Source organism: Sciurus carolinensis, chromosome 4 (genome assembly GCF_902686445.1).
Source record: "Sciurus carolinensis chromosome 4, mSciCar1.2, whole genome shotgun sequence".
NCBI lineage: Eukaryota > Metazoa > Chordata > Mammalia > Rodentia > Sciuridae > Sciurus > Sciurus carolinensis.
The window spans coordinates 92,204,159-92,229,265 of NC_062216.1; the positions used below are offsets into that span (position 1 = coordinate 92,204,159).

Sequence of the window (25,107 nt, forward strand, 5' to 3'; positions counted from 1 at the left end):
ACCAATGAAAAGATGCACTGTCTCCACCACCCGTGCTGCAACACTTTCTTTGTCCAGAGCACAGCTCCAGCACTTTCTCTCTACTCCTACCACCACCGCCCGGGGCTTCCCCGAGCCCCTGCGCAGGGTCAGGACCCGTCCAGGGCACCGCCAGCCTAGGCGCGGCCGTAGTCGACCTTCCTCCAACCGGCGCCAGGGAGAGCCACTCAGAAACTGCTGTGTCAGAATGGTTCGAGGAGTTCCGAGTGAAAGCGCCAGCCTTAATTCGGGAGAGATGACTACCCAAAGTCGACCAGCCGAGGCGCAGCAGGGAAGGGTCTGACGCAGCTGTCGGGAGAACTCCTGCAGCTTCCGGCCCTGCCCACCACGTCCCGGCACCGCTTGCCTGCCCGCTACAGCCAGCCCGCGTCTGGAGAGCGGAGGGCGGAGAGCGGAGGGCGCAGCGCGGCAGAGCGCACGCGCGGAGGGACGCCAGCGAGTACCTCCCCGCCCCCGCCTCGCCCCCTCTCACGTGCTGCTCAGCGTGCGCCCAGACATGTGCGGGCGCACGTGACAGCGCCGCGTCCGGCTCGGGCTCGCAAGCCCCTCACCCCGCGCGGCTGTACTTTGAACCCAGGCGTGGGAGACCGAGAAGGGAGGGAGGCAGGAAAGCCGGGAGGGGAGCGCAGGGAAGCGGGAGGCCGACCTCCGGGAGAATGATATCATCGGCGGCTTTATCGCTAGGCAACCTAAGAATGCTTCTCTCTTTCCAATCCTAGAGCTCCGTGCAGCTTTCAAGACAGATGACATTATCCGCCCCCCACCTCCTTCCCCAACACGTAATGCTTAAACGGCGGTTAAAGGAGCGAGGTCGGTTTGTCAGTTTTGAAAGGAGTGCATTACGAACGCAGAGCTCAGCAGTCTGTGCATTGTGACACCCACTTGGGAAGGTCCGCCAATACCTTTAGGGGTGTGGACGTACTTACACAGGGGTATAGCTCTTATCTGTTCATTCACACGCAGATTACACAGCTACGTTATAGCTAGGTAGATAAGCCTTGCTAAAGATGATATATGCTTGAAAACTGAGTCCTACTTAAGATATCAGAAAGAGAATCCGGTGTCTTTATCATGTCATGTTAGAGGGGGTGTTCTGGCTGCTCTAAGTGAGGTCGCCAGAAGTTGTATCTAGGCTTAAGTCCTTCTGTGAAAGCCAATTTTTGAATCACAGTAAGGAAGCTGCAAAGCCGCATATGGAAGCAAAGTTTATTACGGAACTGTCTGGCGGATACTCAGTACTTCTGTTCGGCACATCATATTCTCTGTGCACACCCATATGGAAAAGGTTCCCAAATTGAAACCCTAGCTAAAGTTCACAACGCCCTAAAAATACCTTATATAAAAACTGTAGCACATGGCCCTTCTTTTCTACTTGCTCACTTCTACAGGTTTCCTCTTTCCAGCTTCCTATGTTATTTTGGTCCAGGATTCCTTCTTTCATGGAGGAGCACTACTAGAGCTAAGGAGGACCACACGTTTACAGAGGGGTGGAACAGGGATGTAAAATTCACCAGGTTATGTGGGGACTTCCAGACGAGGAAGGGCTCATTCTTGTAGGCCTCCGAAGTGAGCAGACAGCCGTATAGTATTGTTCTTTGTAGAATACTTTGAAAATTATTTCCCCAGAATTTAATCTCTATTATAATCATTGCATTGCTCTATGCCATGATATTCTTTCTGCCTCCACCAGTAGCTCTGTTTTAGCTCTTAGGATCTCACATAGACTAGCTGAACTCATTTCAAGAGAAAACCTCAGCCTGTTCTCTCCTCACCACTAAAGCTCTTGTAATAGTATAAAAAGTAGTAGGCTCCAAACTAACAAATCTAGCACTAACCTTGGTTCTGTCTCTTTTTGGGCTTTGTGACCCTGGGTAAGTTTCTTGCTTCAGCTTCCTCTCAGAGGTTTCTGAAAAACAAGCCTTAGGATGACATGCCTCCCTCGAGGGCTGCTCTCTTTCTCATTTCCCCTTTGGGTACCAAGTAAAGAGCATGATCACTCCCTTATGTGAAGAGAAAGAAGTCACCATTAGCTTTTCTTGAAGAATAGACACATGGAGGAGGTGAGACTGAGCTGCTTGTGAGATACCTGTTGTCTTTTCTCTGCGTAAGATATTACGTGAAAAAAAAAAAAGATATTACGTGATGGATGGTACCATATCTCCCTTTATAGTAGGAAATGCCATGACTCCCTAGTCCCAGTTCATGGTTCAGAGCCTCAGGAAGAGGAGAGGCTGGTGAGAGCCATAAGGGCAGTCAAATTCTAGAGAGACCAGAATGTTAGGAAATCTTTGCTCAGACTCAGTGTAGATACATACAGTGTTAAATTTTTCAAGTACAAACACTAGATGTGCTTGTGCCAGATCTACCTTTTGGACATGACCTCATGAACTTATTATCTGTTTTTTCTATAAAACCTAGCTACTTCCCCAGGCCACTTCTGATCTACTTAGAAGAAGCTAGCAACCTCTCTTCCCATTCAACCTTTGTGTCCACCCCTTCCAATACTACGTTGTAATATAATTTATTTTAGTATGGTTATGTTACCCCAACAAGAGCTTGAGATTTTGAGGTCAATCTTTGATTCTACAGCACCTTGCATACAATCAGTAAAACAATGATTGGAGCTACAGGTGGAGGTCAGTGATACAATGCATGCCTGGCAAGGTAGAGGCCAGGGGTTGGATCTCTGGCACATCCCCACTAGCAAAAATCTGAATCCCTGTGCCCACTATTTATTAAGTCCTTGGACTCAAAAGAAAAGGGGTGTGCCGCAATCAATGAGTCCGAAACTTCTCCCAGAGGCTCTGAAATATGTGTTTCTAAATACAGAGGCAGCATCCAGGTCTACACACCCATCCTGCCAGTTTGCCACAATGCTTTCCTGGATTGGCACCCCAAATGTCTAAAGCCCAGGGTCAGGGAGAGGTTACACTAGAGAAGCTGAGGCCAGGGTCATCTGTGAGTCAAAAATGCTGAATCAGTTTTCATAAATGTCCCTTGATTCCCTATTCTAACCAACTTGTGAGAAAGAAGTGTTCAATCAAATAATTTATTTCTGACATGAAAATTTATTGTTAGCTGTGGACTAAAACCATTAGCAAGTTGCTTGTATGTTTATGTGATAAAATGATAGAGAAATACAAGAAGTATTTGAAGGCTTTTGAATATGATATGGAATATTGCTGAGAATATGGAAGTTAAAGAACACAGTAATACAAAGGACTCAGGGGAGAGTCTACCAGCTCACACAATTTGCAGAAAAGCCCCTTAGGTCCTCTGTTTGAACCTATTTACTCTAATTTTAGACATATTTCAGATGGGTGTGGTTCTGTTTAAAGGTCTCCTAGCGCACATTAAATCAGAGGTAGCAAATTAGATAAGGGATGGAGGTAGCACTCTAACCATCAAGAAGTGACAGCTGACAGCCTGACGTTGTAAATAGAGACTGAAAACTCTATAAAAGAAGATATAAGAACTTAATAAGAATCAGTACAGGCGCAAATACTCTTAGAGTATAAAGTGATATGTATAATGGCGGCTCTGAATTATTGAGAAAGGTTTAATACGTTCAGGATTTTTTTTTCAAAGACATGTAAGAGGCTATGTGTAAAACTTTTTGGTATGTTTCCCAGTAAAATTTTAAAAAAAGAAAAATGGTATTGGCACCTAAACACAGAAATTTCAGTTTGCTGAACTATTGTTTTATGGGACATCACTAAATTTAGATTTTTAAAATATTAGTTTATAAAAGAGTATAGTTTTATATTTGACAGCAATTTTCATTGAAAAAGTACAAGAAATTTTAGGATAAATATACAATTCCTAGAAAACCATGTTTTTAAAGTACATGCATTGCACATGTTTTTTAGTGTTAATCCTATCTTAATCAATCACAGAAAATATGTGATAATTTTCCATGTCAATCCCCTACTTAAATTTTCCCCTGTAAAGCTGGGATTTACATTGGACTTTAGCATGCACTGCAAATCCACTTTGAACTTATTTAAAATAACACAGTAAGAACAATGGGTAGGCCTAAATAAATTGATCTGAGAGTTCAAAAGATTTAGAATTTTTTTTTAATATAAAGTATCAGGCTGCTATCTGAAGTAAAATACCTTTATCACAATAGTACAGCCAGCTCTTGGCATTATAATTGTCTTAATTCATTCATTGAATTCTGTTCGTTTTTAACTAAAGTAAAAGGCTTTAGTCTGTTTGTCCAGCCATATCTTTGCAAGGTCTCCACTGGCAGTGACCTCCCATTAAGAGGTCAATAATTGATTTGTGACATGGACAGGAACAAGCTGAGCCTCCTTCTACTTAATTTTTGAACAAATCCCAGGTGATAGGCAATAACCAAAATTATGGCCTGTATGATAAGTTACACAGAACTAAATGAAAAGTAGTTTCACAATGATAGGAACTAAAACTCCAATCATGTTTACATAGCTGTAGTTTCTAGTACCTAGAAAATGTGCTTAAGTTTACTTCCTTGGGGGAAAAGGACATTTATCGATTCAATATAATGTCTGATGAAAAATATATGTATTTAAAATTCATCGGAATAATACCATACTAACAAAAGCATTCTTGATTCAAGATTCACATTTGTCTTAAAATTGGAAATTCACATGATCTACAAAGCAATTTAGGTGAAATTTCACACTGAAGATATAGAAGCCTCCTTAGTGAATTATAATTCAGATTTCAATTCATTAAAATTAATAAAAAATATTCTTAGATTCAATATCACTTTGCATTTCTGTCCTAAGTTTATTATCCTGATACTACAGAAGCATTTGGACTAAAAAACTGATCTATAAAATCTGATCCAATCCTAAATTTTAAAAATTTTATCACACCAAAATTATACAAATGTTAAATCATTTTATTACCTTCTCATTTACTTTGTATCTCTTTGAAAAAAAGAATATTGTGAAACTAATATTACTATAGTAATGGCATTCAAATGAAGCTCAAAATATGTAAAATGCTGCTTTCTCCATGATTCTGGTTTATTTGGAAAGACTATCCTTCTAAAAGTTTAATAAATCACTAATGCTCAAAAATCTTAAAGAGTTTTCTAAGGTTCATTTTTATTTCCTTTGTTCCTATGGTTTGCTCATTTAGTTTCAGGAATGCTGCCCAGTCAAATTTATCTTACCTGGACCAAGATGCTGCAGTGGAAAGTAGTTCACTGGCTGAGGACTACAACAGGCCTGGCCTCTAGTGCTGGCTCTAGGTAGCTATGTGACCTTGGGAAGATACCAATAACTCTGGACTTCGTTTTCTTTCTTATAAAATTCTGGGAACTGGATGAGCTGTTCCTTTTAGCTCCATATTCAGTGACTTGCAGTTCTGTTGCTATAACGTCAGCAGAGGGAGCACTTTTTCTATGTCTTGTAAATTTAGGCTATCATTTAATTATCTTCAGAAATCAAGGAGTTTGAGGACACTATTGAAACTAAACATTGACAATTTTTTACTCCATCTGTATCAAATCACAGGTTTGATAATGAATTTGGTAAAAGTCTAGAAATTGTTTCTTGAATTTCATGATTAAGTTATTTTATCCATGACAGAGATATTTTATAAAAGTTAATGTCAAAATACTTGGAAAAATTAAGCATTCCTAGATGATAGTATACTTAATCAGGATCCCAGAAAAAGCAGTAAACACCAGACTGTGTAGAAGAGGCTGCCTGTTGTCACAGACAGAAAGTGAAAACCTTGACAATTATAAAAACATTAGTAAATTGGGTCGAACATAAACAAACCATGCAAGTGATTGGTAGGTTTTTCTTTTGAGCTTTTTCTTAGGATACATTGGAATAAGCAGATAGACACAGCCAGAGCCTGGAGGTTTGCAAGAGATTGGAAACATGTGATATCAGGCCAATGACAAAAAAGTTGTATATCAGAGAACCTTAATGACTTTTGTCTTTATATTTATAAATACCTTAAAACTAATTGAGCATCCATTGTCTTTTTTAATTATTAGACAATCTCATATCATATATAAAGTTTTTATTCCTTAGTAAGAATTTTTAAATCACAAAATAGTGTGGCAATATTTAGGTAATAGAATTTATGGAGTGCTGAAAATACTAGAATATAATTTCTAGTTTATCTTCATATACTAAACTTTTCTAAACCAGCTGGTTTCTTGCACAGTATTTATTTATTTGCTTTTTTAATAATTTAAGACAGCATAAGCTTGTACCAAGCATAAGCATTGTAACAAAAGTGCAATGTTTCAGCAAATCCTCCCCAAAAGATATTTTAACTCAAAATATCATTAACACGTATTTTCTCCCTACAAAAATAGCATGTCAGACATCATTAATTGGATGTATTAACAACTATGTACATAAGAGCCACCTTGTAGGCTAAGAGTTTAACGTTGTTTAAACACAGCGTTTGAGGCAAACAGTAGCAACAGCAGCAGCAAATGCACCAAACTGACTAAAAGACCCAGATATTTTCTTCACTCACAGTCAGACTGTTGTGTCTCACCCCTTACATAACATTCAAGTGAGATTTCTCACAGTGCTACCTTGGCAACAAACTAAAAATATCTAGACAAGGTCCTGGTTTAAGCCTTATTTAAAAAGCTTTCTTTGTGATTATCTGGTATCTGGTTTGGTCTCCAGAAAATACATAGAGTTGGAGATAGGAAGGCCTTAAAGGGCTTCATTCCACATCTTTACAGCATTTCCAACCACGACTGATCAGTTTCATGCTTTCCTCCACTTTTATGACCTAACAAGAATATAGGGTAAATCAGTTTGACTGGTTTTCTTTTTAAAGTTCGTGCACTTTTTTTTTTACAGTAAGATTACAAAAATTTAGAAACAAGATGGATTAAATGAGAATAGATGCACTTCAGATATATATATATGTAACATATACGTAACATATGTAACATATATTTGTGTGTGTGAGAAATAAGAAGTAAGATGAACTGACTGATTCATGGTCAATTTCTCAATAAAGTGCGAGCACAAGATGGTAATAATGGTTCTGGGCTTCCTCATCCATCTTCCCTGACTTGGTGCTGACAATGGCCCAACTCCGTGTCTCTTAAAACATGTACAAGTTAGTAAAAGATACCATTTAACCATTTCAGAATAGGTCGCAATGTGGGTAACTGCATCCTCACTTCTTTGAAAAAATATATGCCTTTCAAAAAGCTGAATTTAAAAAGATCCTCAATGTGTTTGTGGATCGCATCCTAAAACAGGCAGAGCAGCTCTGAAACTGGCTCTATGTAACAACTACTTGCTGTCCCCTATCAACTCCAGTCAGTAGTGAACTTGGCACCTTCTCCCCTCTCTGGTTCAATGAGCTCACCCACAGAGAAGACCCTTCTTATTTCCTTTAGAATTAGGTTGCACATCTTAAAAGATAATGGAACATGGCCTAAAATGAGGCAAAACTTATCAGGGGGACTATTTAAAGAAAAAAAGAACCAATAGCTATCGCAGAGGATCTTTTACAGCTGTTGTGGGTGGTGGGGGCGGGTATTAGTGTGCGGAGGGTGGGGTGGTGAGAAATGAGCAAAACAAGAACTCCAAATGTACACAAAACACCTGTTTTTCCCCCCTTAAGCCTGTCGTGCATCTATTACGCTTCCTTCCTTAAAAACGTTAAGGGTGTTTTGTATTATTATTCCGCTTAAACCTCAATCCTTTCTAAGGGCAGGCGCAAGGACTCAGGGGGCTTCCTTTCCTGGCTGCGAGGGATCTTCCTGAGCAGAGCTCTCCGGGTTCCCCGGCTCGCGGGGGCCGGCGAAGGGCAGGTGGGTGCGACCGTGAGGATGCGGGGGATGCAGCGCCCCAGGGGGCGCCACCTCTTGCGACAGGAGGGTCGCGGCGGCGGCAGCCGCGCCCGCCTTCTCGGGAGGGGGCGACAACACGGAGGACAGGCAGGGGAAGGCGGCGGCTGCGGCGGCGGCAGCGGCGGCGGCGGCGGCGGCGGCTGGGGCGGGGATGCCGGGGTACAACAGTGGGAACGGGGCGGCGGCCGCCGCGGGGTACAGATACTTCTCCAGGCCACTCTTGTCCAGGAAAGGTTGCACGTAGGCAGCGGCCGCGGAAGGCGAAAGGAAGTAGAAAGGCAGGCAGAAGGGGGCCGCTGCGGCGGGCTGCGCGAAGGGCGCACCCCCGCCTCCGCCGAACGCCACCAGCGAGCTGAGCAGGGCGGCGTCGGGTCTCAGCAGCGCGGCCGCGGCGGCCGGGTCTGGCCCCAGGAGTGCTGCCGCCGCCGCCGCCGCGCCGCCCCCCGGGCCGCCGCCGCCACGGGAATCCAGCTTCATCCTCTTGGGCGCCGGCGAGTCCTCCCCGGGTGGCTCCTGCTTGATGGTGACGCGGCTCGCCCCTGCGCCTTTGCCCTTCTCGCGGTCTGGCCGGGCCTCGGCCTCGCCGCCGTAGCCGCTGTCAGTGTCCGTGTCGTTCTCCGCGGCGAGCTCGGCGCTGGGCTGAGTCCGCTGGATGACCGGCACGCAGTGGGCGAGGGGCTCGAGCTTCTGCCCTGCGCGCTCCAGGCAGGGGGCGGCCGCGGACCCCGTGGGGGCGGGGGCGGAGGGAGCGCCAGTGCCTTTGCTCAGAGGGACCTGTTGAGTCAACATCTGGGGGGTAGGCAAAAACTGGGTGGCCACAGCGTGCAAGTGGTTGATTAGCTGGACACACCGCGGCTCCCTGGGTGTCCAGCTCTCAAACCGGGAGAGGTATTGCAAGACTTCTTTGGCGCATGTTTGAAATCCCGAATGGAACGCATCCAAGTCGGACTGAATGGGCGATTTCAGAGATCGCTCCCCTAGGATGAACAGGGGTGGGGGTTGGGGACAGGAATGGAGGCAAGAAGAAAAATACCGACGTTAAAACATCTGCTTATCACGTGGGCCCTACATTGACTAAAGTGATCTCGGTTTTTCCTCAGTATTCGAGTGATATAATCCACCGGTTGCCGAGAGAAGGGGGGAGGCGGGGGTTGGAGGTGGCGGGGGGAGCGCTCTCCTCCCAGCTGAAAAACCAAAGTGGAGAGGGCGCAAACGTCACTTTAAATAAAAATCTGATTCCTAGTTCTGCTGAATGCCTCTAGGATGCTTCGGGAAACGGGCACTTGCCAATGAAGGGAAAGTATAAGCAATTTTCACAAGTGAGAGTGAGTCCACCGAAGGGGTGGGGGCGGGGTGGGGGTGCCCTCTGCGGGCTGCCCCGTTTCAGCAAGCTAACGGGCCTCCCTGAACTGACTTACCATTCTGTAAAGCAATTATCTTCTGATGCTGCTGCTCGGTTAAGGCTGTTAAAGCTTTTAAGTGTTTCAAAGTTAATTCCAAGACTACCGCTTTCTCCAGATGCCCTAGTGTCTGCAGTGGTGCAAAAGAGAAGGGGGCACTTGGTTACTTAAAAGCACACATTTGGCTTGATGGCTCTCCATTCAGCACAGCAACTTAGGCAAGCACTTTAAAAGAAGTACTATTCTTACACTTCTTGAGCTTTCCTCAAGACAGGTTATAAATGCTTTCTTGCCTTCAGCTTGGAACACCCATTCTGAGACTGGGAAACTGTACACTATTGCACAAGTTCTAATATTTACATTTATTCTTACATTTCTGTGAGTGGTACCAGGCTATTAAAACGCCCTTGGAGAGCAGCAAAGAATGAAAATGTGCATCTTACTGTCAATTTCAGATGTTCAGGCAGTAAATCTTTCAGCTGAGCAATGCATTCATTAATTCGGTCTCTTCTCTTCTTTTCTATTAATCTGTGCGGTAATTTGTAGGTATCCTTAATATATGTGTCGTGGAAAAGAGAAAACAATAAGCTAAGCATTCACTTACTGGATATAACAACCCTCCCACCCCACCCCCCAAAACATACTATGTGATAAAACTATGCCCAAGCAACCTCTTTCCTCTGGACTGTTCTTGAAATGCAATTTAAATTCAGGTATGATGTTTAATATCCCCCCGAGAGTATCCAGAAAGCCACTTAAAATTCACAGTTGGGAAAGCTCACAGGCTGGAATATATTTGCGGGCAGAGCTTCACTGTGAAATCAATGGCCCTAATTAACTATCCAGGCAGGTTATGGGAAACATCGGAAACTTACACTTACCTTGCTGTCGTCTCGCTTCATGCTCCTTTTGGGTTTACACATATACAAAGAAGAATAGTCCAGTCTGCAAAACAGAAATCAGCATCAGGCACCCCCATTCCGGGAGGGGTTCTGCCCTCATCCGCTCCACACCACTTTCTGGAGGAGGAAAAAAAAAAAAAAATTAAACCGAAGCCCAGACAGATATTCGCAAGGGTGCGTGCACCTTACCCTATAAAATCTCTATGTTCCAGTAACTGTCTCTCTTGCAAATGAGGAATTCCTTCGTCCATGTTCAATCGCTGTTTCTTCTCTTTCGATTTTGGGGGCTCTGTTCTATAATCTGTGGGACGGTAGCCTTGGGAGATCTTGGGGGGATCGGTGCGTCTCCAGTCTCTCTCTCTCTCGCTCTCCCTCTTCAGTGCAGTGTCGAAAGTGTGAAGCAGTTGGTCCCCCCACCCCCCCGCGCTCGCTTGCTCTCTGGCACACACGCACACACACACTCGCGCCGGCCCCACTGCGATGGTAGTTTGCTCTCACTCCGGGCAGTGTTTGGCCACAGGGCACGCGCGTCGCCGGCCAGACCAGCACCCAGCTCACGTGCGGAACGTACCATCCGCGGTCCAGCCCGGAGGGGGGCGGGGGAGGAGGGGCCGGGCCAGGAGGGGGCGTCAGGAGAAGGCGAGCGGCGGCGGGAGGGGGCGGGGACACCTGATCAGGGCCACCGGAAAGGAAAAACAACTTCGGCCAAGCTATTCATCTTCCCAAAGGCGATGCAGTCTGAGGGGGGAGGGGGACGGGGTGCGGGGCAGCCGGGGCTTCCTTGGCTCGGGAAACGCGACTCCCGCCGCGGTCGTCATTACGGTGCAGAAACGTGAACGTGGCTTTTTGCTTTTCTACCGATTGTGCCGTTGGTTTGGACTAGAGAATGGCAAGAGAGAATACGCGGTGGGTAAACTTCAGTTCCGAAGGAAATTTTGGAGACTTGTTTGCTCACCGCTCAGTGGCCCGGGGGAACCCTTGGCGCTGGTTGGAGGCTGCCCCCAAAAAGGGCAACTTGAAATCCGCTCCCCGAAGAATTTAGGATAAATGAAAATGTAGTTATTGGTCAGAATGTCGCAATCCTAGAGTCTTCGGCGACACACTGTCCCTGGGCCACCTAAACTTCCCGCAGCAGCCGGAATTGCGGTGCCACTAATCACAGCAGCAGATGACGACGTTTGGGGCCTCTTGTGCTTGCGGAGGAACGCGGCTGGGAGCGAGCGGGGGTGGGGTAGGGAGGGCGGAGGGGGTGGCACGAGAGGGGCTGCCACAGAAAAGCAATGCAGCATTTATCACTCTGGTTAAACTACGCCGCCCTCTGCGCCTCCGGTGACGCTAACGTTCTTTCTTCGAGCCCCCATTCCCCCGTGCGATAAGCCACGCCGGTAGTGTGCCGAGCCCACGTTTACTACCGCTGGCACCTCCAAAGCCTCCCTCCTTAATCCTCTCTCCAGCGGGTACCAGCACAGGGCCAGCAACGTGATCCGACCTGCCGCTGCTGCCACATCACTGCGCGGGCAAACCGTGCGCGCGCGCGCGTTCGCCCTGCAGCCGCGGGAGCACAGGCTAGCACGAGCCGGGCTACCTTTCTCCAGAGCCACCCCAGGAGCATGACTCACTCACTGCTAGTGAGAGTTACCCGGAGGTACCCGGGGATGTGCACTGCCCACGCCACCCTGAATAGAGGGCGAGAAGGGTCCTGGGAGGTCAGAGGAAAGCATGTCTTGCGGGACCCCCAGGTCTCTGGTCCCGCGCTGCCGCAACTAGGGTCTGCCAGGGGTGGGATGGAGGAAATATATATTAATCTCATGAACACATAAATTTATAAAGCCTTGCACTTAAAGTAATAATTACTTTCTTCCCGGGTGATTTCCGAAACATTATTGCCAGCGGCACGTGAACCCAGGGTAGAAGAACACCAAATGTACACGCATTGGAGCGCAGCAGGGATTGGGGCGGTCGCTACGTGTCCTCCCTGTCCCCCCCTGCCCCGGCCCCAGGCCCGGCGGGCGCGGGTTCCGGGGACGGATCTGGGTCGCGGGAAGCGGCGGCTGGAAGGAGGTCACGTGGCTGCGGGAGTCGCGTCTCCTCCCCTCCTCCAAGAGCCGCCGGGCCACGGTCTCCGCCGCTCGCGCTGCTGCAGTCTCCCGAGTCCTGGACGGAGACGTGCAGCGCGTCTGGCTTCGTGACTTGGGCGGCGGCGGCGGCGGCGGCGGCGGCGGCGACCCGGGCTCACCCTGGCGGGATGAATAGCTTGCGGCCGATTCAATTCCTGGACTCTCTATGAGGACCCTGAAGGTCTTTCGACTTTCTCAAATAGGGGAACGTATTTTGCACTAAATAGGCAATTTAATAAAGATAATACTGAAAAAGTATTTTTCAATGCTGTCCTATTTAAATCTTTATCCCAACGTCTCTCCCGTTTCCAAGTGGTTGAATGATGAATTCCTTTGATGGGGAGGGCAAGTTGGAACCCTAAAGCTGCATATTCCCGCACTGCTGTATCATTTACCCCCTCTTGTTCTAAAGTGTCCAAAAAGTGGTGATGGGAGAATGTCATTAAGGTTAACAAAAAAATTAAAATACCAGCTCCCTTTTACACGGTCTGAATGTTTGGAGTAGGAAGAGGGTGTACGTATATACGGAAGCTACAGTTGAAAAGTGATGACTAAAGTAGTGAAAATGAAATAAAGACCGGATCCTTGAATCTCGGCCTTGTCAGTAGACCAGAGGAGACACAAGTCAGACATCTGACCAAAGCAAACCTTAGGGACAAAGTCTCAGGCACTTTCTGCTGCAAGTTAAAATAGAGGAACCAGGACCTGAACCTTGAGAATCAAGGGTGGGTTAAGTTAGCACATACACTTTCTATAATCTAAAGACTCAGAGGCTCTGTCTGCCTATGAAGTCTTTTTGTTACCACTTTTCTCTCCTGTCTCTCCAATCCCTTCTGTACCAAGCTTCCCTATTTCTATAGTCAACAGTTTGGTTTTCTCTTCCACTCTTTCCTTTCCTGATACCCAGCTCAAACTGTAAATGGGCTTGGTTTTCAATTTTTTAATCTCCTTTATTATTCTTTGTTCTCACTTTTCTCTTCTTCCCTTCCCTTTCATGCCCCTTTACTCTTCTTGTTTTTCTTCTTTTCTTTTCCCTTCTGTTATCTTCTATCTTTTCCCTGTTAAATATCTGCTGTTGCCCTTTCCCTGTAGTTTTTGTTCTAGGTCCTGTGTTTTGCTGGGTTTTTTTTGTTTGTTTGTTTGTTTGTTTTTTTTAACCTTTCACCCTGGTGACACTTCTTGCTTATCCACTTCTTAAATTTGAGTCCTACCCTCTTTTTTTCTCAGATTCTTGTTCTGGACACCAGGTATAGTTTGATATCTCCAAGTGTTCCTTTTCTGCAAGGAGGGCAATAACAATAGCTGACAACTATATAGCACTTGGGATTAGTGTACCAGACTCCATTCTAAGGACTTTTTATGTATTAACTCATTAATCCTTACAGTACTAGCCCTACCTGGTAGATAATATTATTCCACAGATGAGAAAATGTTTACATAGTGAGATTACAAAATGTCAAAGTTCCCAGAGCAGGATCTAAGCCCAGTATATACCCAAGTCTGTACCCTTTACTATAACCCCTTAATGTGAATAGTGAGGGCTAAAGTCTAAGTGTTTACCTGCTTCAGGGGTGTGCTTATGCACATTTGTAGAGTATGTGTGTGAATGTGGAGAGGTGGGATTTTGCAAGAGAGAATGTTAGCATTGGAGCTGATGGCAGAGAACCAAGAAAGTATAACAAAAAGATAGGTAACAGTCTTTTGGCTGTTAGCAGTCATTCATTTGGCATCTTGCTCCATATTTATTGATGTAAATCCAAACATCCTAATTAACTGTTATTATTTCATACAAATGTACAGATGGAAGGTCAGTTTAGAAAAGGCTAATGGTGACTGATAGTTCACAATCTTACTGAGCAAACCAAGCCAAACTCTAGTGTGAAGGCTGCATGTTAGTATTAGGAAGAGTTCACCTGTGGTGAGGTTAGAAGGGGAAAAAATCCCCCTGACAGAGGAACAGAAACTGGACTGCCCCCTTCGTACATGTTTAAAATAGATTGAAACTTATCTTTTTAGGAAGGCTTAATGCTGTCCTGCTGAAAGTCAAGAAGGTATAAAATGAACCCAAATCTCTTTTAATTAACTGATTTTGTGATGCCTATCTCCAATGAAAGATACCCATCTTTCTCCTTTTTGTAAGTAGTGGAGGAAGATGCTTCCATGGCTTTTCTTTGGTTACGGAGGGAAATCACTACTACAGAGACTAACAATTGGAAATATTTGGCCCAGGTGTTTTCCTCCCAAGTATTCTAGGCCTTACATTCATTATATTCACCTTGCGGTTTGGGAAGGTCTTATCCTACTTGCTTGCAATGTCTTGGATTTCCAACAAAAACAGAATTCTCCTGAGAGGATTAAAGTTTCATTGGTAATATAAGTCTTCTACCTCTTTAAGTGCTCTTCAAGTCCCACTGCCCTTCTGGAGAGGTGACTCATGGAGAGGTGTTTGGGGATCCCAGGTCTGATCCAAATGAACTGTGTACCTTTGATGGCCTTAAAAGTTCCAAGCTCTTCCAAAGGTGAGGAGGCTCCTGCCTGTGATACTGTGAAAACAGCCCATGGCGGGCAAGGCAGATGTGCAGAGTGTGCGTGTTTTGCTAGGGAAGGAACATGAGGCCTCTCACATGCTAGAAAAGCCGTTTACCACTGCGGTGCACCCCTAGTCCCAGATGCTTAATCACCTCTATTTTGGACAGAATTTATAGCTGTTCCATGTCATTTTACTCAAACAGAAGATATAACCTATTCATCAAAGAACATAAGAATCTAAAAGTTTTGGGTTGATGCTTAAATTGAAGCCAGAGATCAGGGTGGTAGGAATCTTCTTTGGATTGTGGAGAAGGGTTAGATGCTATCACACACACTGCAGAAAGAAAGATAGCACCAAGAAGGATCTTAGGAGGGAAGGAAACCCCACTGCTACTCACTAGAAGCCAAATATGACTTTAAAATATTGATGATGTTATTCGCTGAAGATACCAGATTTAGAATCTTGGAATAGAAGGTTTGCAAGTTGCATACTCAGCACTTTAGCTGCAGCGACACAAGTGTCCCCTTTTAATTTCTAAAAGAACTTACGTCTTTCTGTAACCTACCGATTAATGTCTTTGTAGTTGTAAATATACACATGAATCATGTTTTATACTTATATAACACTCTTTGGGACATTTATCCACTTATTGGTCTTTGCATAGTACCAAGGAGCAGATAATATTAAGGATAGGAAATACAGTCTCTTCCTGCTGAAATCACTTATATATTTGTATTTATGTGATTGTCACAAACTCTCATGAAGGCTATCTCAAATAAATGTGTTCTCAGTGTTCCCGGAGTTTCTAACAAACAAAACACATGTCTTAGGTGAGAGAGACTCACCTAACACCACTTCCAGGGGATTCCCCTGGCATTTTTGTCACCAGTCTGCTTGGTCCCTCCTGGTATACATGTGCATCTTATGCTGATGGAGGCTGGTTCATAAAGATGCCAGAAAAGAAGAGTGCAGAGAAGAGTACATACCCATAAGGATCCCCAAAAAGTGATTCTTACCCTTCCTCTGGATTCCTTGGATTAGTTGAATTATAGAACCCAGAGAAGCTGCAGGAAAGAAGGTCCCTTTTAGCCTCTGTGTTTTCCTTGTTACTGCCGATGAAAATTCTTGGAAAAATCTTCAAAGAGAAGCATGTTATATAATGTGAAGCATACTGAAATGGAATAAGATGTCCCAAACAGTCACTCTTCTCACCTACCTGTTGTGGGCTTTGTAAGGTCTTTGAATCTCATACATGCTAGGCAAGCGCTCTCCCACTGAGTTACATCCTCAGTCCCTGAGTTATCCATTACAGAGTGCCACTTTATGTAAGTAACAAAAAGTCTAGTTAAGGAGGACTTAATCTGCACTTAAAATTAGAACTGATGATTGAAATTTTATTCAATAGTTACAGCAAGAATTCATATACATTAATTACCCAAAAGTAAAGTTATGACATTAGCTAATAATTCTCACTTATAAGGAAACTGATGGAAATTTAGACTATCTGTATAAATTAAGAGCTGTATTTGAGTCAAAATAACAGCAGCTTAATCAAAGTAGGCATTTATTTTTTGCTAGCATAGAAGAGGTCAAACTAAGTTCAGAGGTAACTTGAGATAGTAATAGTGCCATTGATGTCCCAAATTTCTGCTTTTCTGCTGTGTTCTCCACCAATCTCCATCCTCAAGAGTGCACCATGGTCATAAGATGGCTGTTGGAACTCCTGCAGGAAGGATAAAAGGGGGCCTGCAAGCTGAACAAGGTCTCTTTAAGCTTTTCTTGTAAGCTCCATCCAATGACTTCTGCTTATATCTTATTGTTCAATCCTATTGCAAGGAGAACTAGAAATACAGTTTTCTAACCAAGGCTCCCCAAGGACTAGGGTTCTTTTATTAAAATGGGAACAGAGAATAGATATTAGGTTGGCACCAGCCATTCTGTGGTGGTGTAACTAAAGTAGTGGCTTGTTCAGGTCCTCTTATTATTATTTTTTTTAATCCATGGCTCTTTTTTCTCTACCATACCATATGTATTGACAGTTCTCTTTAAAGATACTGAGGCATTTAATTCCAATTTCAGAAACTTTTCATTTTTTCCATCTGTAGTTGCACCAACTTAACTAATTCCTTAAGCTCGGGGTCTTTAACATCTGTATTTTCAATTTCTAATAATTGCAGAAATCTGCTTAGGGAGGAAATGCAACAGCATTTGCTCTTCTTGTAGAATGCAAATTGCAGCAGCATGTTTTCTGGGAAATGACTGTCTTCCTTTTTAGGTAGCACACCTGTCCTCTGGCTGTTCTGTCTCTAAAGCGATGCCCTCTGCCCTTGGGTTGAAGAGAGAAATTTCTAGCATAAACGCTCCATCTGATAGTTCACACCTGAATGCAGCTAGGATTTTGCTCTTCATTCATATAGAGCCACATCTATCTATGTAGGTTACAATTTCTTTAGGGTCAGAAGATAAGGAGGAAAACTTTGTGATGGAATTGAGTTCTGGAGTAGAAGGAGGAAAGAGGATATCAGGTCAGTGCAGCAGAAAGGAAGCAGAAGATCCAGTCTCTACGGTGAGGATTGGGAAGCAAACATTGGAAGAGTGTACCTTGGAGCACTTTCCTATGAACAGATAGGAAGGCAGTCATCTTACAACCATTATTTAGTTAAATTTTTTGACACTAGACACCATGAACTCCACTTTATAGATGTACAAGTTCAAGTTTTCGTTCTACTGTGGAGTGGTACTCCTGACGTTTGAGTTGGAATACTGGGGGTAATTCCCCACAGACAGATGACACATGGATAAAGGCTATAGTTAGCCTATGGGAGAAAGTTGTCAAGTGTCTTGGAATCTGATATTCAATCTCATCCATTAAATGAATAAGTGCTGTGCTTGTAAGTGCTGGACATTAGGAATTTGGCATTGAACCTTGTCTTCAACAAGCTTACAATTTATGGGTGGAATTTCTCAAAGAGATCACTAAGAAAATGAATAGTTGTCCTAAAGCCATCGTATGTTCTCCAAAGCTTCCTCTTTAGTGCATTCAAGATACACTTACAGCTGTACTTCTCCAGTAATGCACTTTAGAAATCATTCCAGAGAGTGTAGTTAGTGACCTCAGTCTGTGGGTGAGCCACGTTCTCCTGTAATCAAAAGACCACTGGACAGAAAGAATGGCAAGGAAGTGCTTGCTCCTTTGAGCTGTCTAGGCTTTCATGGCACCTACCATACAATTTGCCCCCATCCCTGATGTTGCTGAGAATGTAGGTTCAACATCCAGCCCCTCTAAGCTCATACAGTTTCACTTCATATGCACCTAGCCTGCTCTGTTTCTGACTTTGCCGCCTCCCATAACAAGTGGTGTGGTCTTCTCTTCTTGTGGCTCAGTATTGGAACTTTCTCTCTCTGATGTTTGAGCCTAACTTTGCCCTGTGGATTGTAACTTGGTTTGCCTTCTTGGGGTTTGTAGTCTCTGACCAGACCTTTCTGATTATCCCCAGCATCTTGGCCCTCACCTTGACTCCAACTGCTTGTTTATTGCCCTTTAGGAGATTTGAACAGGAGATTTGAAGCTGGGCTTAGTTTATTTCTTCTGCTCCAGAGCAGGCTGGAGAGGTTTCCAAAAAGAAGAGAACTCATTGAATGGCTCATAACCTCCAGAAAATAGGCTTTCACAGCCTGCAAAGGACACCACATCCTCACCTTCATATACTTGACTCCCTTGGTTCTTCTTCAGCCTCAGCAGTTTCACCAGGAAAGGGGCCCAGCAGGGTTGGCAACTTGGGACAGCCTAATGTCCACATCCTTTCCAGGTGCTTGCCTAGATGGCAAATTTAGCAAGACTATCTGACCTTTAAAAATTTGGTGGTCATTCTTGGGGCTGGAGTTGTAGCTCAGTGGTAGAGCACTTACCTAGCATGTGTGAAACACTGGTTTTGCTTCTCAGCACCACATATAAACAAATAAATAAAGGTCTATTGACAACTTAAAAAAATTTTTTAAAAATTTGGTGGTCATTCTTAACCCCTTTATCCTCCTCACTCTCCTCATCTAATTAACATATTAAATATATAACATTAAATATAATAAATATATAATATTTAATATATATATATTAAATTCAGCTTCTTCATTCTTGCTATCCACATTCCAGACCAACTCCCATAATCTTTTACCCTAAATGCTGCAAGAATGTCTCCACTGATTTTAACAGTTGGGGTTTACTAGGGAAAGCAGAAACCATTCTAGATATTTCAAGTAGGAAGAATTTAATAGCGGAATTGAAGGCACATACAACTTTTGGAAAGGCTGGGGTCATCAAGGTCTGGAAAACGGCTGCTGACTCTCAGGAAATCTTGATAATCAGGAGATCCTGAAAACCCAAGTGCCACTGAGTCCGACTCTCTGCTATTCTAAGAGGCTGGCTTGCAGAAGCTTGCCTGGGGGCCACTGTGAATCTTGCATCTGCTCATATCCACAGTAGAGAAATTGTGTATCCCTTCTACTTGCCACATCTTGCACAAGGGCCTGTCACTGGAAGTGTCTAACCTGGAGCCATGTGAGCAAGGGTTTCTGGAAAATGTCATTCCAAGCTTCTCCCCTATGATGAGGATAGATGTGAGGACATGGAACTGGCACTAAATTAACAGCAGACTCTCATGCCCCATGTCCATTGGATATGCCTATATTCTCTATCCAGAATAATTTTTTACTTTCCATGTGCTTTTCTAGTTAAAACTCTGTAATAGCTTCCTGTTTTCCTTAAGTTAAAATAAAAATAAAAACTCTTCAGTGGCCTGAAAGATGCTGATGTGATTTGGCTCCTGCCTACAGCTTTAGTCTCATCTCTCATTTATCTCATCCGGTTTCTTTTATTTTCTTTTTCAAAAAACAAAAGAGGTCTGGGGATGTAGCTTAGTAGTGGAGCACCCCTGGGTTCAAAACCCACTCTCTCCCCCGCCAAAAAAGCCCCAAAAAACAAAAAACCCACGTTGCATCCCGGCTCATTACCATTCCTAATACAAGTTACACTTTAATTCACTTGTTCCACATTATAAGCTAATGTTGTAACATACTTTCACCTCTTTAGGGTGGATATTTCATACCACCCACGATTTGACTTTAAGACCTTAAAGGATGCACTTCATGTTGCAAAAGACCAATGCACCCACAGGACCACTGATAAAAATCATATGCATGTATGAATAAGCTACAATGAAACCCACTATTCTGTACAATTATTATGCACCAAAAAAGGAACCACCGATAGAAAAACAGTGCACCTCAGAATGGAGCCACCTGAGAACCACATGGACTCCAACTACTATACCTCCCTTAGATGGAGCAGCTGGAGGCTTGGGGCGCTGTCACTAACAAAGGCCTATTCTGGTGACCGCACACACCAGCATCAGAGCCATTGGCATTCATCAGCACTTTCAGATGTCCCTACCAACACAGGCTTCATCACAGGCAACTTCCTCTGTTTCTATACTCCAGTCCACATCTTTCTTTCCAATTTTATTTAATGTACTCTGTTCTATCTCAAGCCCTTCACTTGTGCTGTTCCAATGAATTGAAATACTTTTCCTCCATTCCCAACTCCCTTAAACTCTCTTTCTCTGACTCCTGCATCATCTGAAGCATCACTTTCTTCAAGAATTCTACTCTGGGTCTTAGACCAGGTTCTTCTGCATCTAGAAGTTCCCTTTGTACCTATAATTCTCTTGCCTAACATTTCTACTGTTTGAAAGACTCATAAGACTTTTCAATATCTATCTTCCCCCATTAGTTTGTAAACTCCATAAAGATGGACAATGCTGTGTCCCCCATGTGAGTCCAAAACAGACACATTGCTGTATGTCTAATGACTCCCAAAGGTGCTTTGTCAAATTATCTATGAACTGAAGGTGGTTTTGTTTCAGAAGAACACTTGAATGGCAAGTCAAAGGCAAACCAAGTAATACCTGAAGGGTCCTTGTACCTGTTGGAGGTGGCAAATATAGTGTTGGCTTTCATCGTCCATTCTCCTTTTATATATTGGTGTGGGCAGGGCTACCTTCATTGTGCTTGGGATGCTGCATATTTATTCTTCAGTCTTATCAGGTTTGTGAAAATTAGGAATTAGATAGGATGAAGGATTAGAGGGTATTCCTGATACAGCAGGAAACCTTAGCAGGGTTTTTGGTGGAGTGGTTGGAATTTCGTTTGGGTAGTGGGGCAAGTAGGGCCTGTACCTCTAGAACTGCTGCTGGTCACTGTACCCAGAAGGCAGTCAACTCTGCCAGCATGCTCCCTAACAGCCTTGGTAAGTTGGCATTGCTCACTCACAGAACTTTTACCCCCTTTCACAGTGTACATTAGCAAGACACAGAGATTTCAGGGGCTGGAGCTAATCCAGTTGAACTCCACAGGTGCTCCAGAGACCAGGGATTGGTGAAGTAACATCCAGGACATGGCTTTCAGAGGCCAGGAGTGGGGAGGGGGCGTAGAGCTTGGCATGGTGAGCTGTTTTTCCAGGTCTGCTGGGCTGAGTGGATCACAGGAGGGGTTCCTGGGGCAGAGCCAAAGAGCTTGGTTACCAGGAGTGCAGAAAGAAACAAGCACTGTGCCAGGATGTAGGAGTCAAGCCTGGAACTCAGGAACAAAGTGGGAGGGTTGAGCCAGTGGAGCCAATCCATCAGAATGCCAAGCCGGTAGGCATGGAGGAGGCAAGGAGTGAAGGATCAGTACAGACAAAGGAGAGCCAGGGCAGGACGTGGGAAGCCAGGACATGGTCTGGATGATGTGCGACTGCTGTGGAGCAATTCTCCTTGGGGAGGTCATGATGCATCTGACAGGTTGGAAACAGGGTCAGGAGCATTTCAACTCTCATCCCCAAACCAACTTGGTATTTACTCCAGGCACTTATACTTGCACACACTCAGAATTCCCATTTTCCTAATTATGTATTCAGAAGGACGGCATTGATTTTCCTGATGAAGGGATTGCACAATCAGACTACACTTCCTAAACACAGCCTGGGTGATAGCAAGCCACCAGCAGATCTGAGTTCACACCTGCTCAACAATTCTGTATCAAAGGTGGTTATCTGGCAGATACAATTCTGGGTCTATCTTGTTACTGGATAATGACACTAATGATTTTTCTGGAAGTTATGTTTTTATTGTATTTTAGCAATTATGCTTCAGATGTACTGAAGATAGTGAAATGGACACATCACACATTTTTGTCCTTGTTTCATATTATTTCATGTTGCTGCTAATGGTGGCAGCTTCATGTGAGCTTGGGCTTTATGATCAAGAGGACCTGGGTTCAAATGCTGTTTTCCCCTGAGTACCTGAATGACCTTGGGTAAATAATTAATGAGTCTGCTTTCTCAAATGGGACAGAGATAACAGTGTCTTCCTCAGACTGCTTGTTGTGCGGGTCTGTGACAATGTGAGAAGAACATCTGCAGCATGGTAGGTGAGCAATAAATGGTTGCTATTGCTTTCCCCATTTGATCTGCCTGATTAAATGTGTGGCCAGCATAGGATATACTGATGAAATACTGGAGAAAATAACTGATGAAATAAATATATTTTAGGTTCAAGAGATAAACCTATTGCTTTCAAATATCCTTTCCATTCTAACAAGTGAATAATAATAAAACAGTAGGCCAACCTATCGACGTGGTTTTCTGTTAATGAGATACAGTTAAGAGTTCACTTTATTTCATGTCCTAGTTGGAAATAGGCAATACTGGTCACAACTTCGTGCTTTTAAATCATGCTATTCAGACAGCTCAACTGAAAGGTCACACATTTCCACATTTGTGCACCAATTGGGGGAAGTCCTGTCAGTCCATCCTTTGTTATGAGTTATCTGTTCAGGTCTTAAAGGAGTGATATGGTGGAATTAAGTTTCAGAGTTTGTTAGCTGGCCATGGAAGACATTTTGACTTATTTCTTTTTAATGCCAGCTTTTCTAAAATCACTTTTAGAGCAGTTACTCAGTGCCATGCTTTTCTTTAGTGCTTTATAAATATTAACTCTTAATGAGCCCCACAATTCATTGAAATAGGTACTGTGATAATATCACTCAGAAAACAAGGAAACAAAGGCACAGGTTAAGCAACTTGTTCATGTTGCACAGCTAGTAAGTAACAGAACCAGGATTTGAAGCAGGCATTGAGACTGTAGAGTTAATGCCTTAGTCTCTGCTGCCTGTTGGCACAATGACCTTCTAAATATCCCAGCAAAAAATTGAACAATTCTATTCACCACTCATGATTTTTATTTAGAGGAGAGAAGGTTCATGGTACCAGAAGGAACATGGGCCTTGGAGTCCAAAACTCTGAGGCCAAGGTGAAGCTTTGCTGCTGCCTGTTTGCTGAACTGTGAAAGATGAGGCACTGAACTTTTCCACACCTCAGCTCCCTCCCAGATGAAGCTGGAAGTGTAGCTGCTAAAATGGTGGACACACTCCTATGTGTTAGCTCAAGAATAGTGTCCATGCCTTGAATGCTAAATATCCAACTATACCCAAGGATGCAATTATTTTGGTGACTTATTTTCTCCTGAAAAGAATAATGATTTTATTAAAATTTTCAGCTTAAGAAAATAGGTAAAATTTGATCACTGAGTGAACACTTGTGGAGCTTTGTCTACGTGTGAGGCATTTTGGTGCTGTCCAACAGAAACGTCTACCATGATGAAAATATTCTGTAATCTTTCTTGTTCGACAAGGTAGCCACTGGCCATGTGTGGATATTGAACACTTGAAATGTGGTTAGTTTAACTAAGATATTGAACTTTTAATTTTAATTAATTTTAAGCAATTTAAATTTAAATTGCCATATGTGGTTAGTGACTGTCATACTGTCCTGTGAAAGTCTAGTGACTTTAATCAGATTCAAATGCTGATAGATCAGCAGGCAACTCTTAAGAAAACACAATTTCTTGGGCTGTTCTTTTTCTGAGTTGCCCATGATGCTTGGCATTTGTGTAAGAAGAAAAAAATATCAATTATCAAGCATACATTCAAGCAAATAAAGAGAAAATGCAGCCATCAGCTTCCTAGGTTTTATGTTATTGGACAGATTCATTTTAATTTTACTGGAACCCAAATGATATAACTTATCAACATTTTAAAGTACAGATCATGAATTTGCTATGAATATTTTAGTCACTTCCCATAAGTAGATAGTGACATAATAATTTTGATACTACATATAATACTGTATGTATATCAGTTAGGTTTAGAGGTAAGCAGTGGTGTGCCAGTAAATGTTTAACTGATCCTCTGGGGAAAATGTGTGTGTGGGGGTTATTATATATTTATATATTTTATTATTGTAAAGGATGTGGCACAAAGCACACATTTATATGTAATAATAAAATATGCATTACTCCTCTAAATTCCATATAGCCAATTGATTCTTACTGAATATTTTCATTGATTTTTGCTAAACCCTTTAATCCCTTGCCAACCAATGGTTGCAATTAATTCACATATGTAATTCCAAAGTGAATGTTAGTTAATATTTTTGTTCATGTTAGTGATCGAGGTACAAGCAGGACAATAAAGTCATCCATTATAACCTTACATATTTGTCAATGATATAAGCAACTACTTCATTAAATCATATAATAATATTCATGTACTGGAAAAATATTTCCTCAGTTTTTTATATTATCTACAATGCAGTGATCACAGACATGACACATTTTTAAGTATAATCTTCATGATTAACATTTTTTCTTTTGCTTTCTTCAGTCTAAGAACCCATAAAACAATATATCATACTCGAATTTGCAGAAATTCCAATTTCCATGGTGTGAATACTTCCACCACGACCAATTTCAAGCTACCAATGCAATATGACTCAAAATGGAGAGGACCATGGACATACTAACCTCAAGACCATAGATACCAGTAACATGCAATAAAATAACTAGGAAGTTATGAGTTTGGGGTACTTATTATCTTTGTGTTAACGATATTTAGTTGTAAGTTTATATAACTCATTTTCTAATAATGACTAGTCCCAGAATTGATACTGTGTACATCAACAATTTATGGAAGGGCCATTCTTTGCCAGGATTAGGTGGTTGGGCTATAAACACAAATGAGGCCTGGCCAATATTTGAGTCTTCTAGAATGTGCTCTTGCCACCTTCTGTGTTTGTTTTTCTCCCTGAATAATCTCAGCTAGGCACATTCTTTTACATCCATCTTCATGTTGTTGACTGCCCCTATTTTCAGCTTTAAGCTACATAGACTTGTAAACCCAACTTCCT

The 25,107-nt window shown here is 43.3% G+C and overlaps 1 protein-coding gene and 1 non-coding gene across 3 annotated transcripts; both read right to left on the reverse strand.

Annotated features, from left to right (window-relative positions):
- Positions 1-6,804: 6,804 nt before the first annotated feature.
- Positions 6,805-11,576, reverse strand: Bhlhe41 (basic helix-loop-helix family member e41). 2 transcript variants are annotated; one of them, XM_047550796.1, is made up of 5 exons: positions 10,374-11,576; positions 10,164-10,301; positions 9,726-9,833; positions 9,301-9,412; positions 6,805-8,859 (listed from the first exon to the last, which is right to left on the reverse strand). In XM_047550796.1, the coding sequence occupies exons 2-5, from the start codon at positions 10,203-10,205 to the stop codon at positions 7,757-7,759; spliced, it is 1,365 nt and encodes a 454-aa protein (XP_047406752.1). In that variant the 5' UTR covers positions 10,206-10,301; positions 10,374-11,576; the 3' UTR covers positions 6,805-7,756. The 2 variants fall into 2 exon arrangements, with proteins under 2 accessions (XP_047406752.1, XP_047406751.1); XM_047550795.1 differs by having other exon boundaries at positions 10,164-10,227; positions 10,374-11,573.
- Positions 11,577-20,226: 8,650 nt separating this feature from the next.
- LOC124984123 (small nucleolar RNA SNORD74) lies at positions 20,227-20,301 on the reverse strand. Its single transcript, XR_007108583.1, has one exon. It is a non-coding gene; the product is annotated as a small nucleolar RNA SNORD74 (small nucleolar RNA).
- Between the last annotated feature and the right edge of the window lie 4,806 nt (positions 20,302-25,107).

Excerpts from the sequence above, each read along its gene's own strand:
- Bhlhe41 (XM_047550795.1), bottom strand. The coding sequence starts at position 10,435 with ATGGACGAAGGAATTCCTCATTTGCAAGAGAGACAGTTACTGGAACAT. Across the intron at positions 9,834-10,163 it reads TGAAGCGAGACGACAGCAAG|GATACCTACAAATTACCGCA; the intron begins GTAAGTGTAAGT and ends ACATATATTAAG. Across the intron at positions 9,413-9,725 it reads CTGAACATCTGAAATTGACA|ACACTAGGGCATCTGGAGAA; the intron begins GTAAGATGCACA and ends GCACCACTGCAG.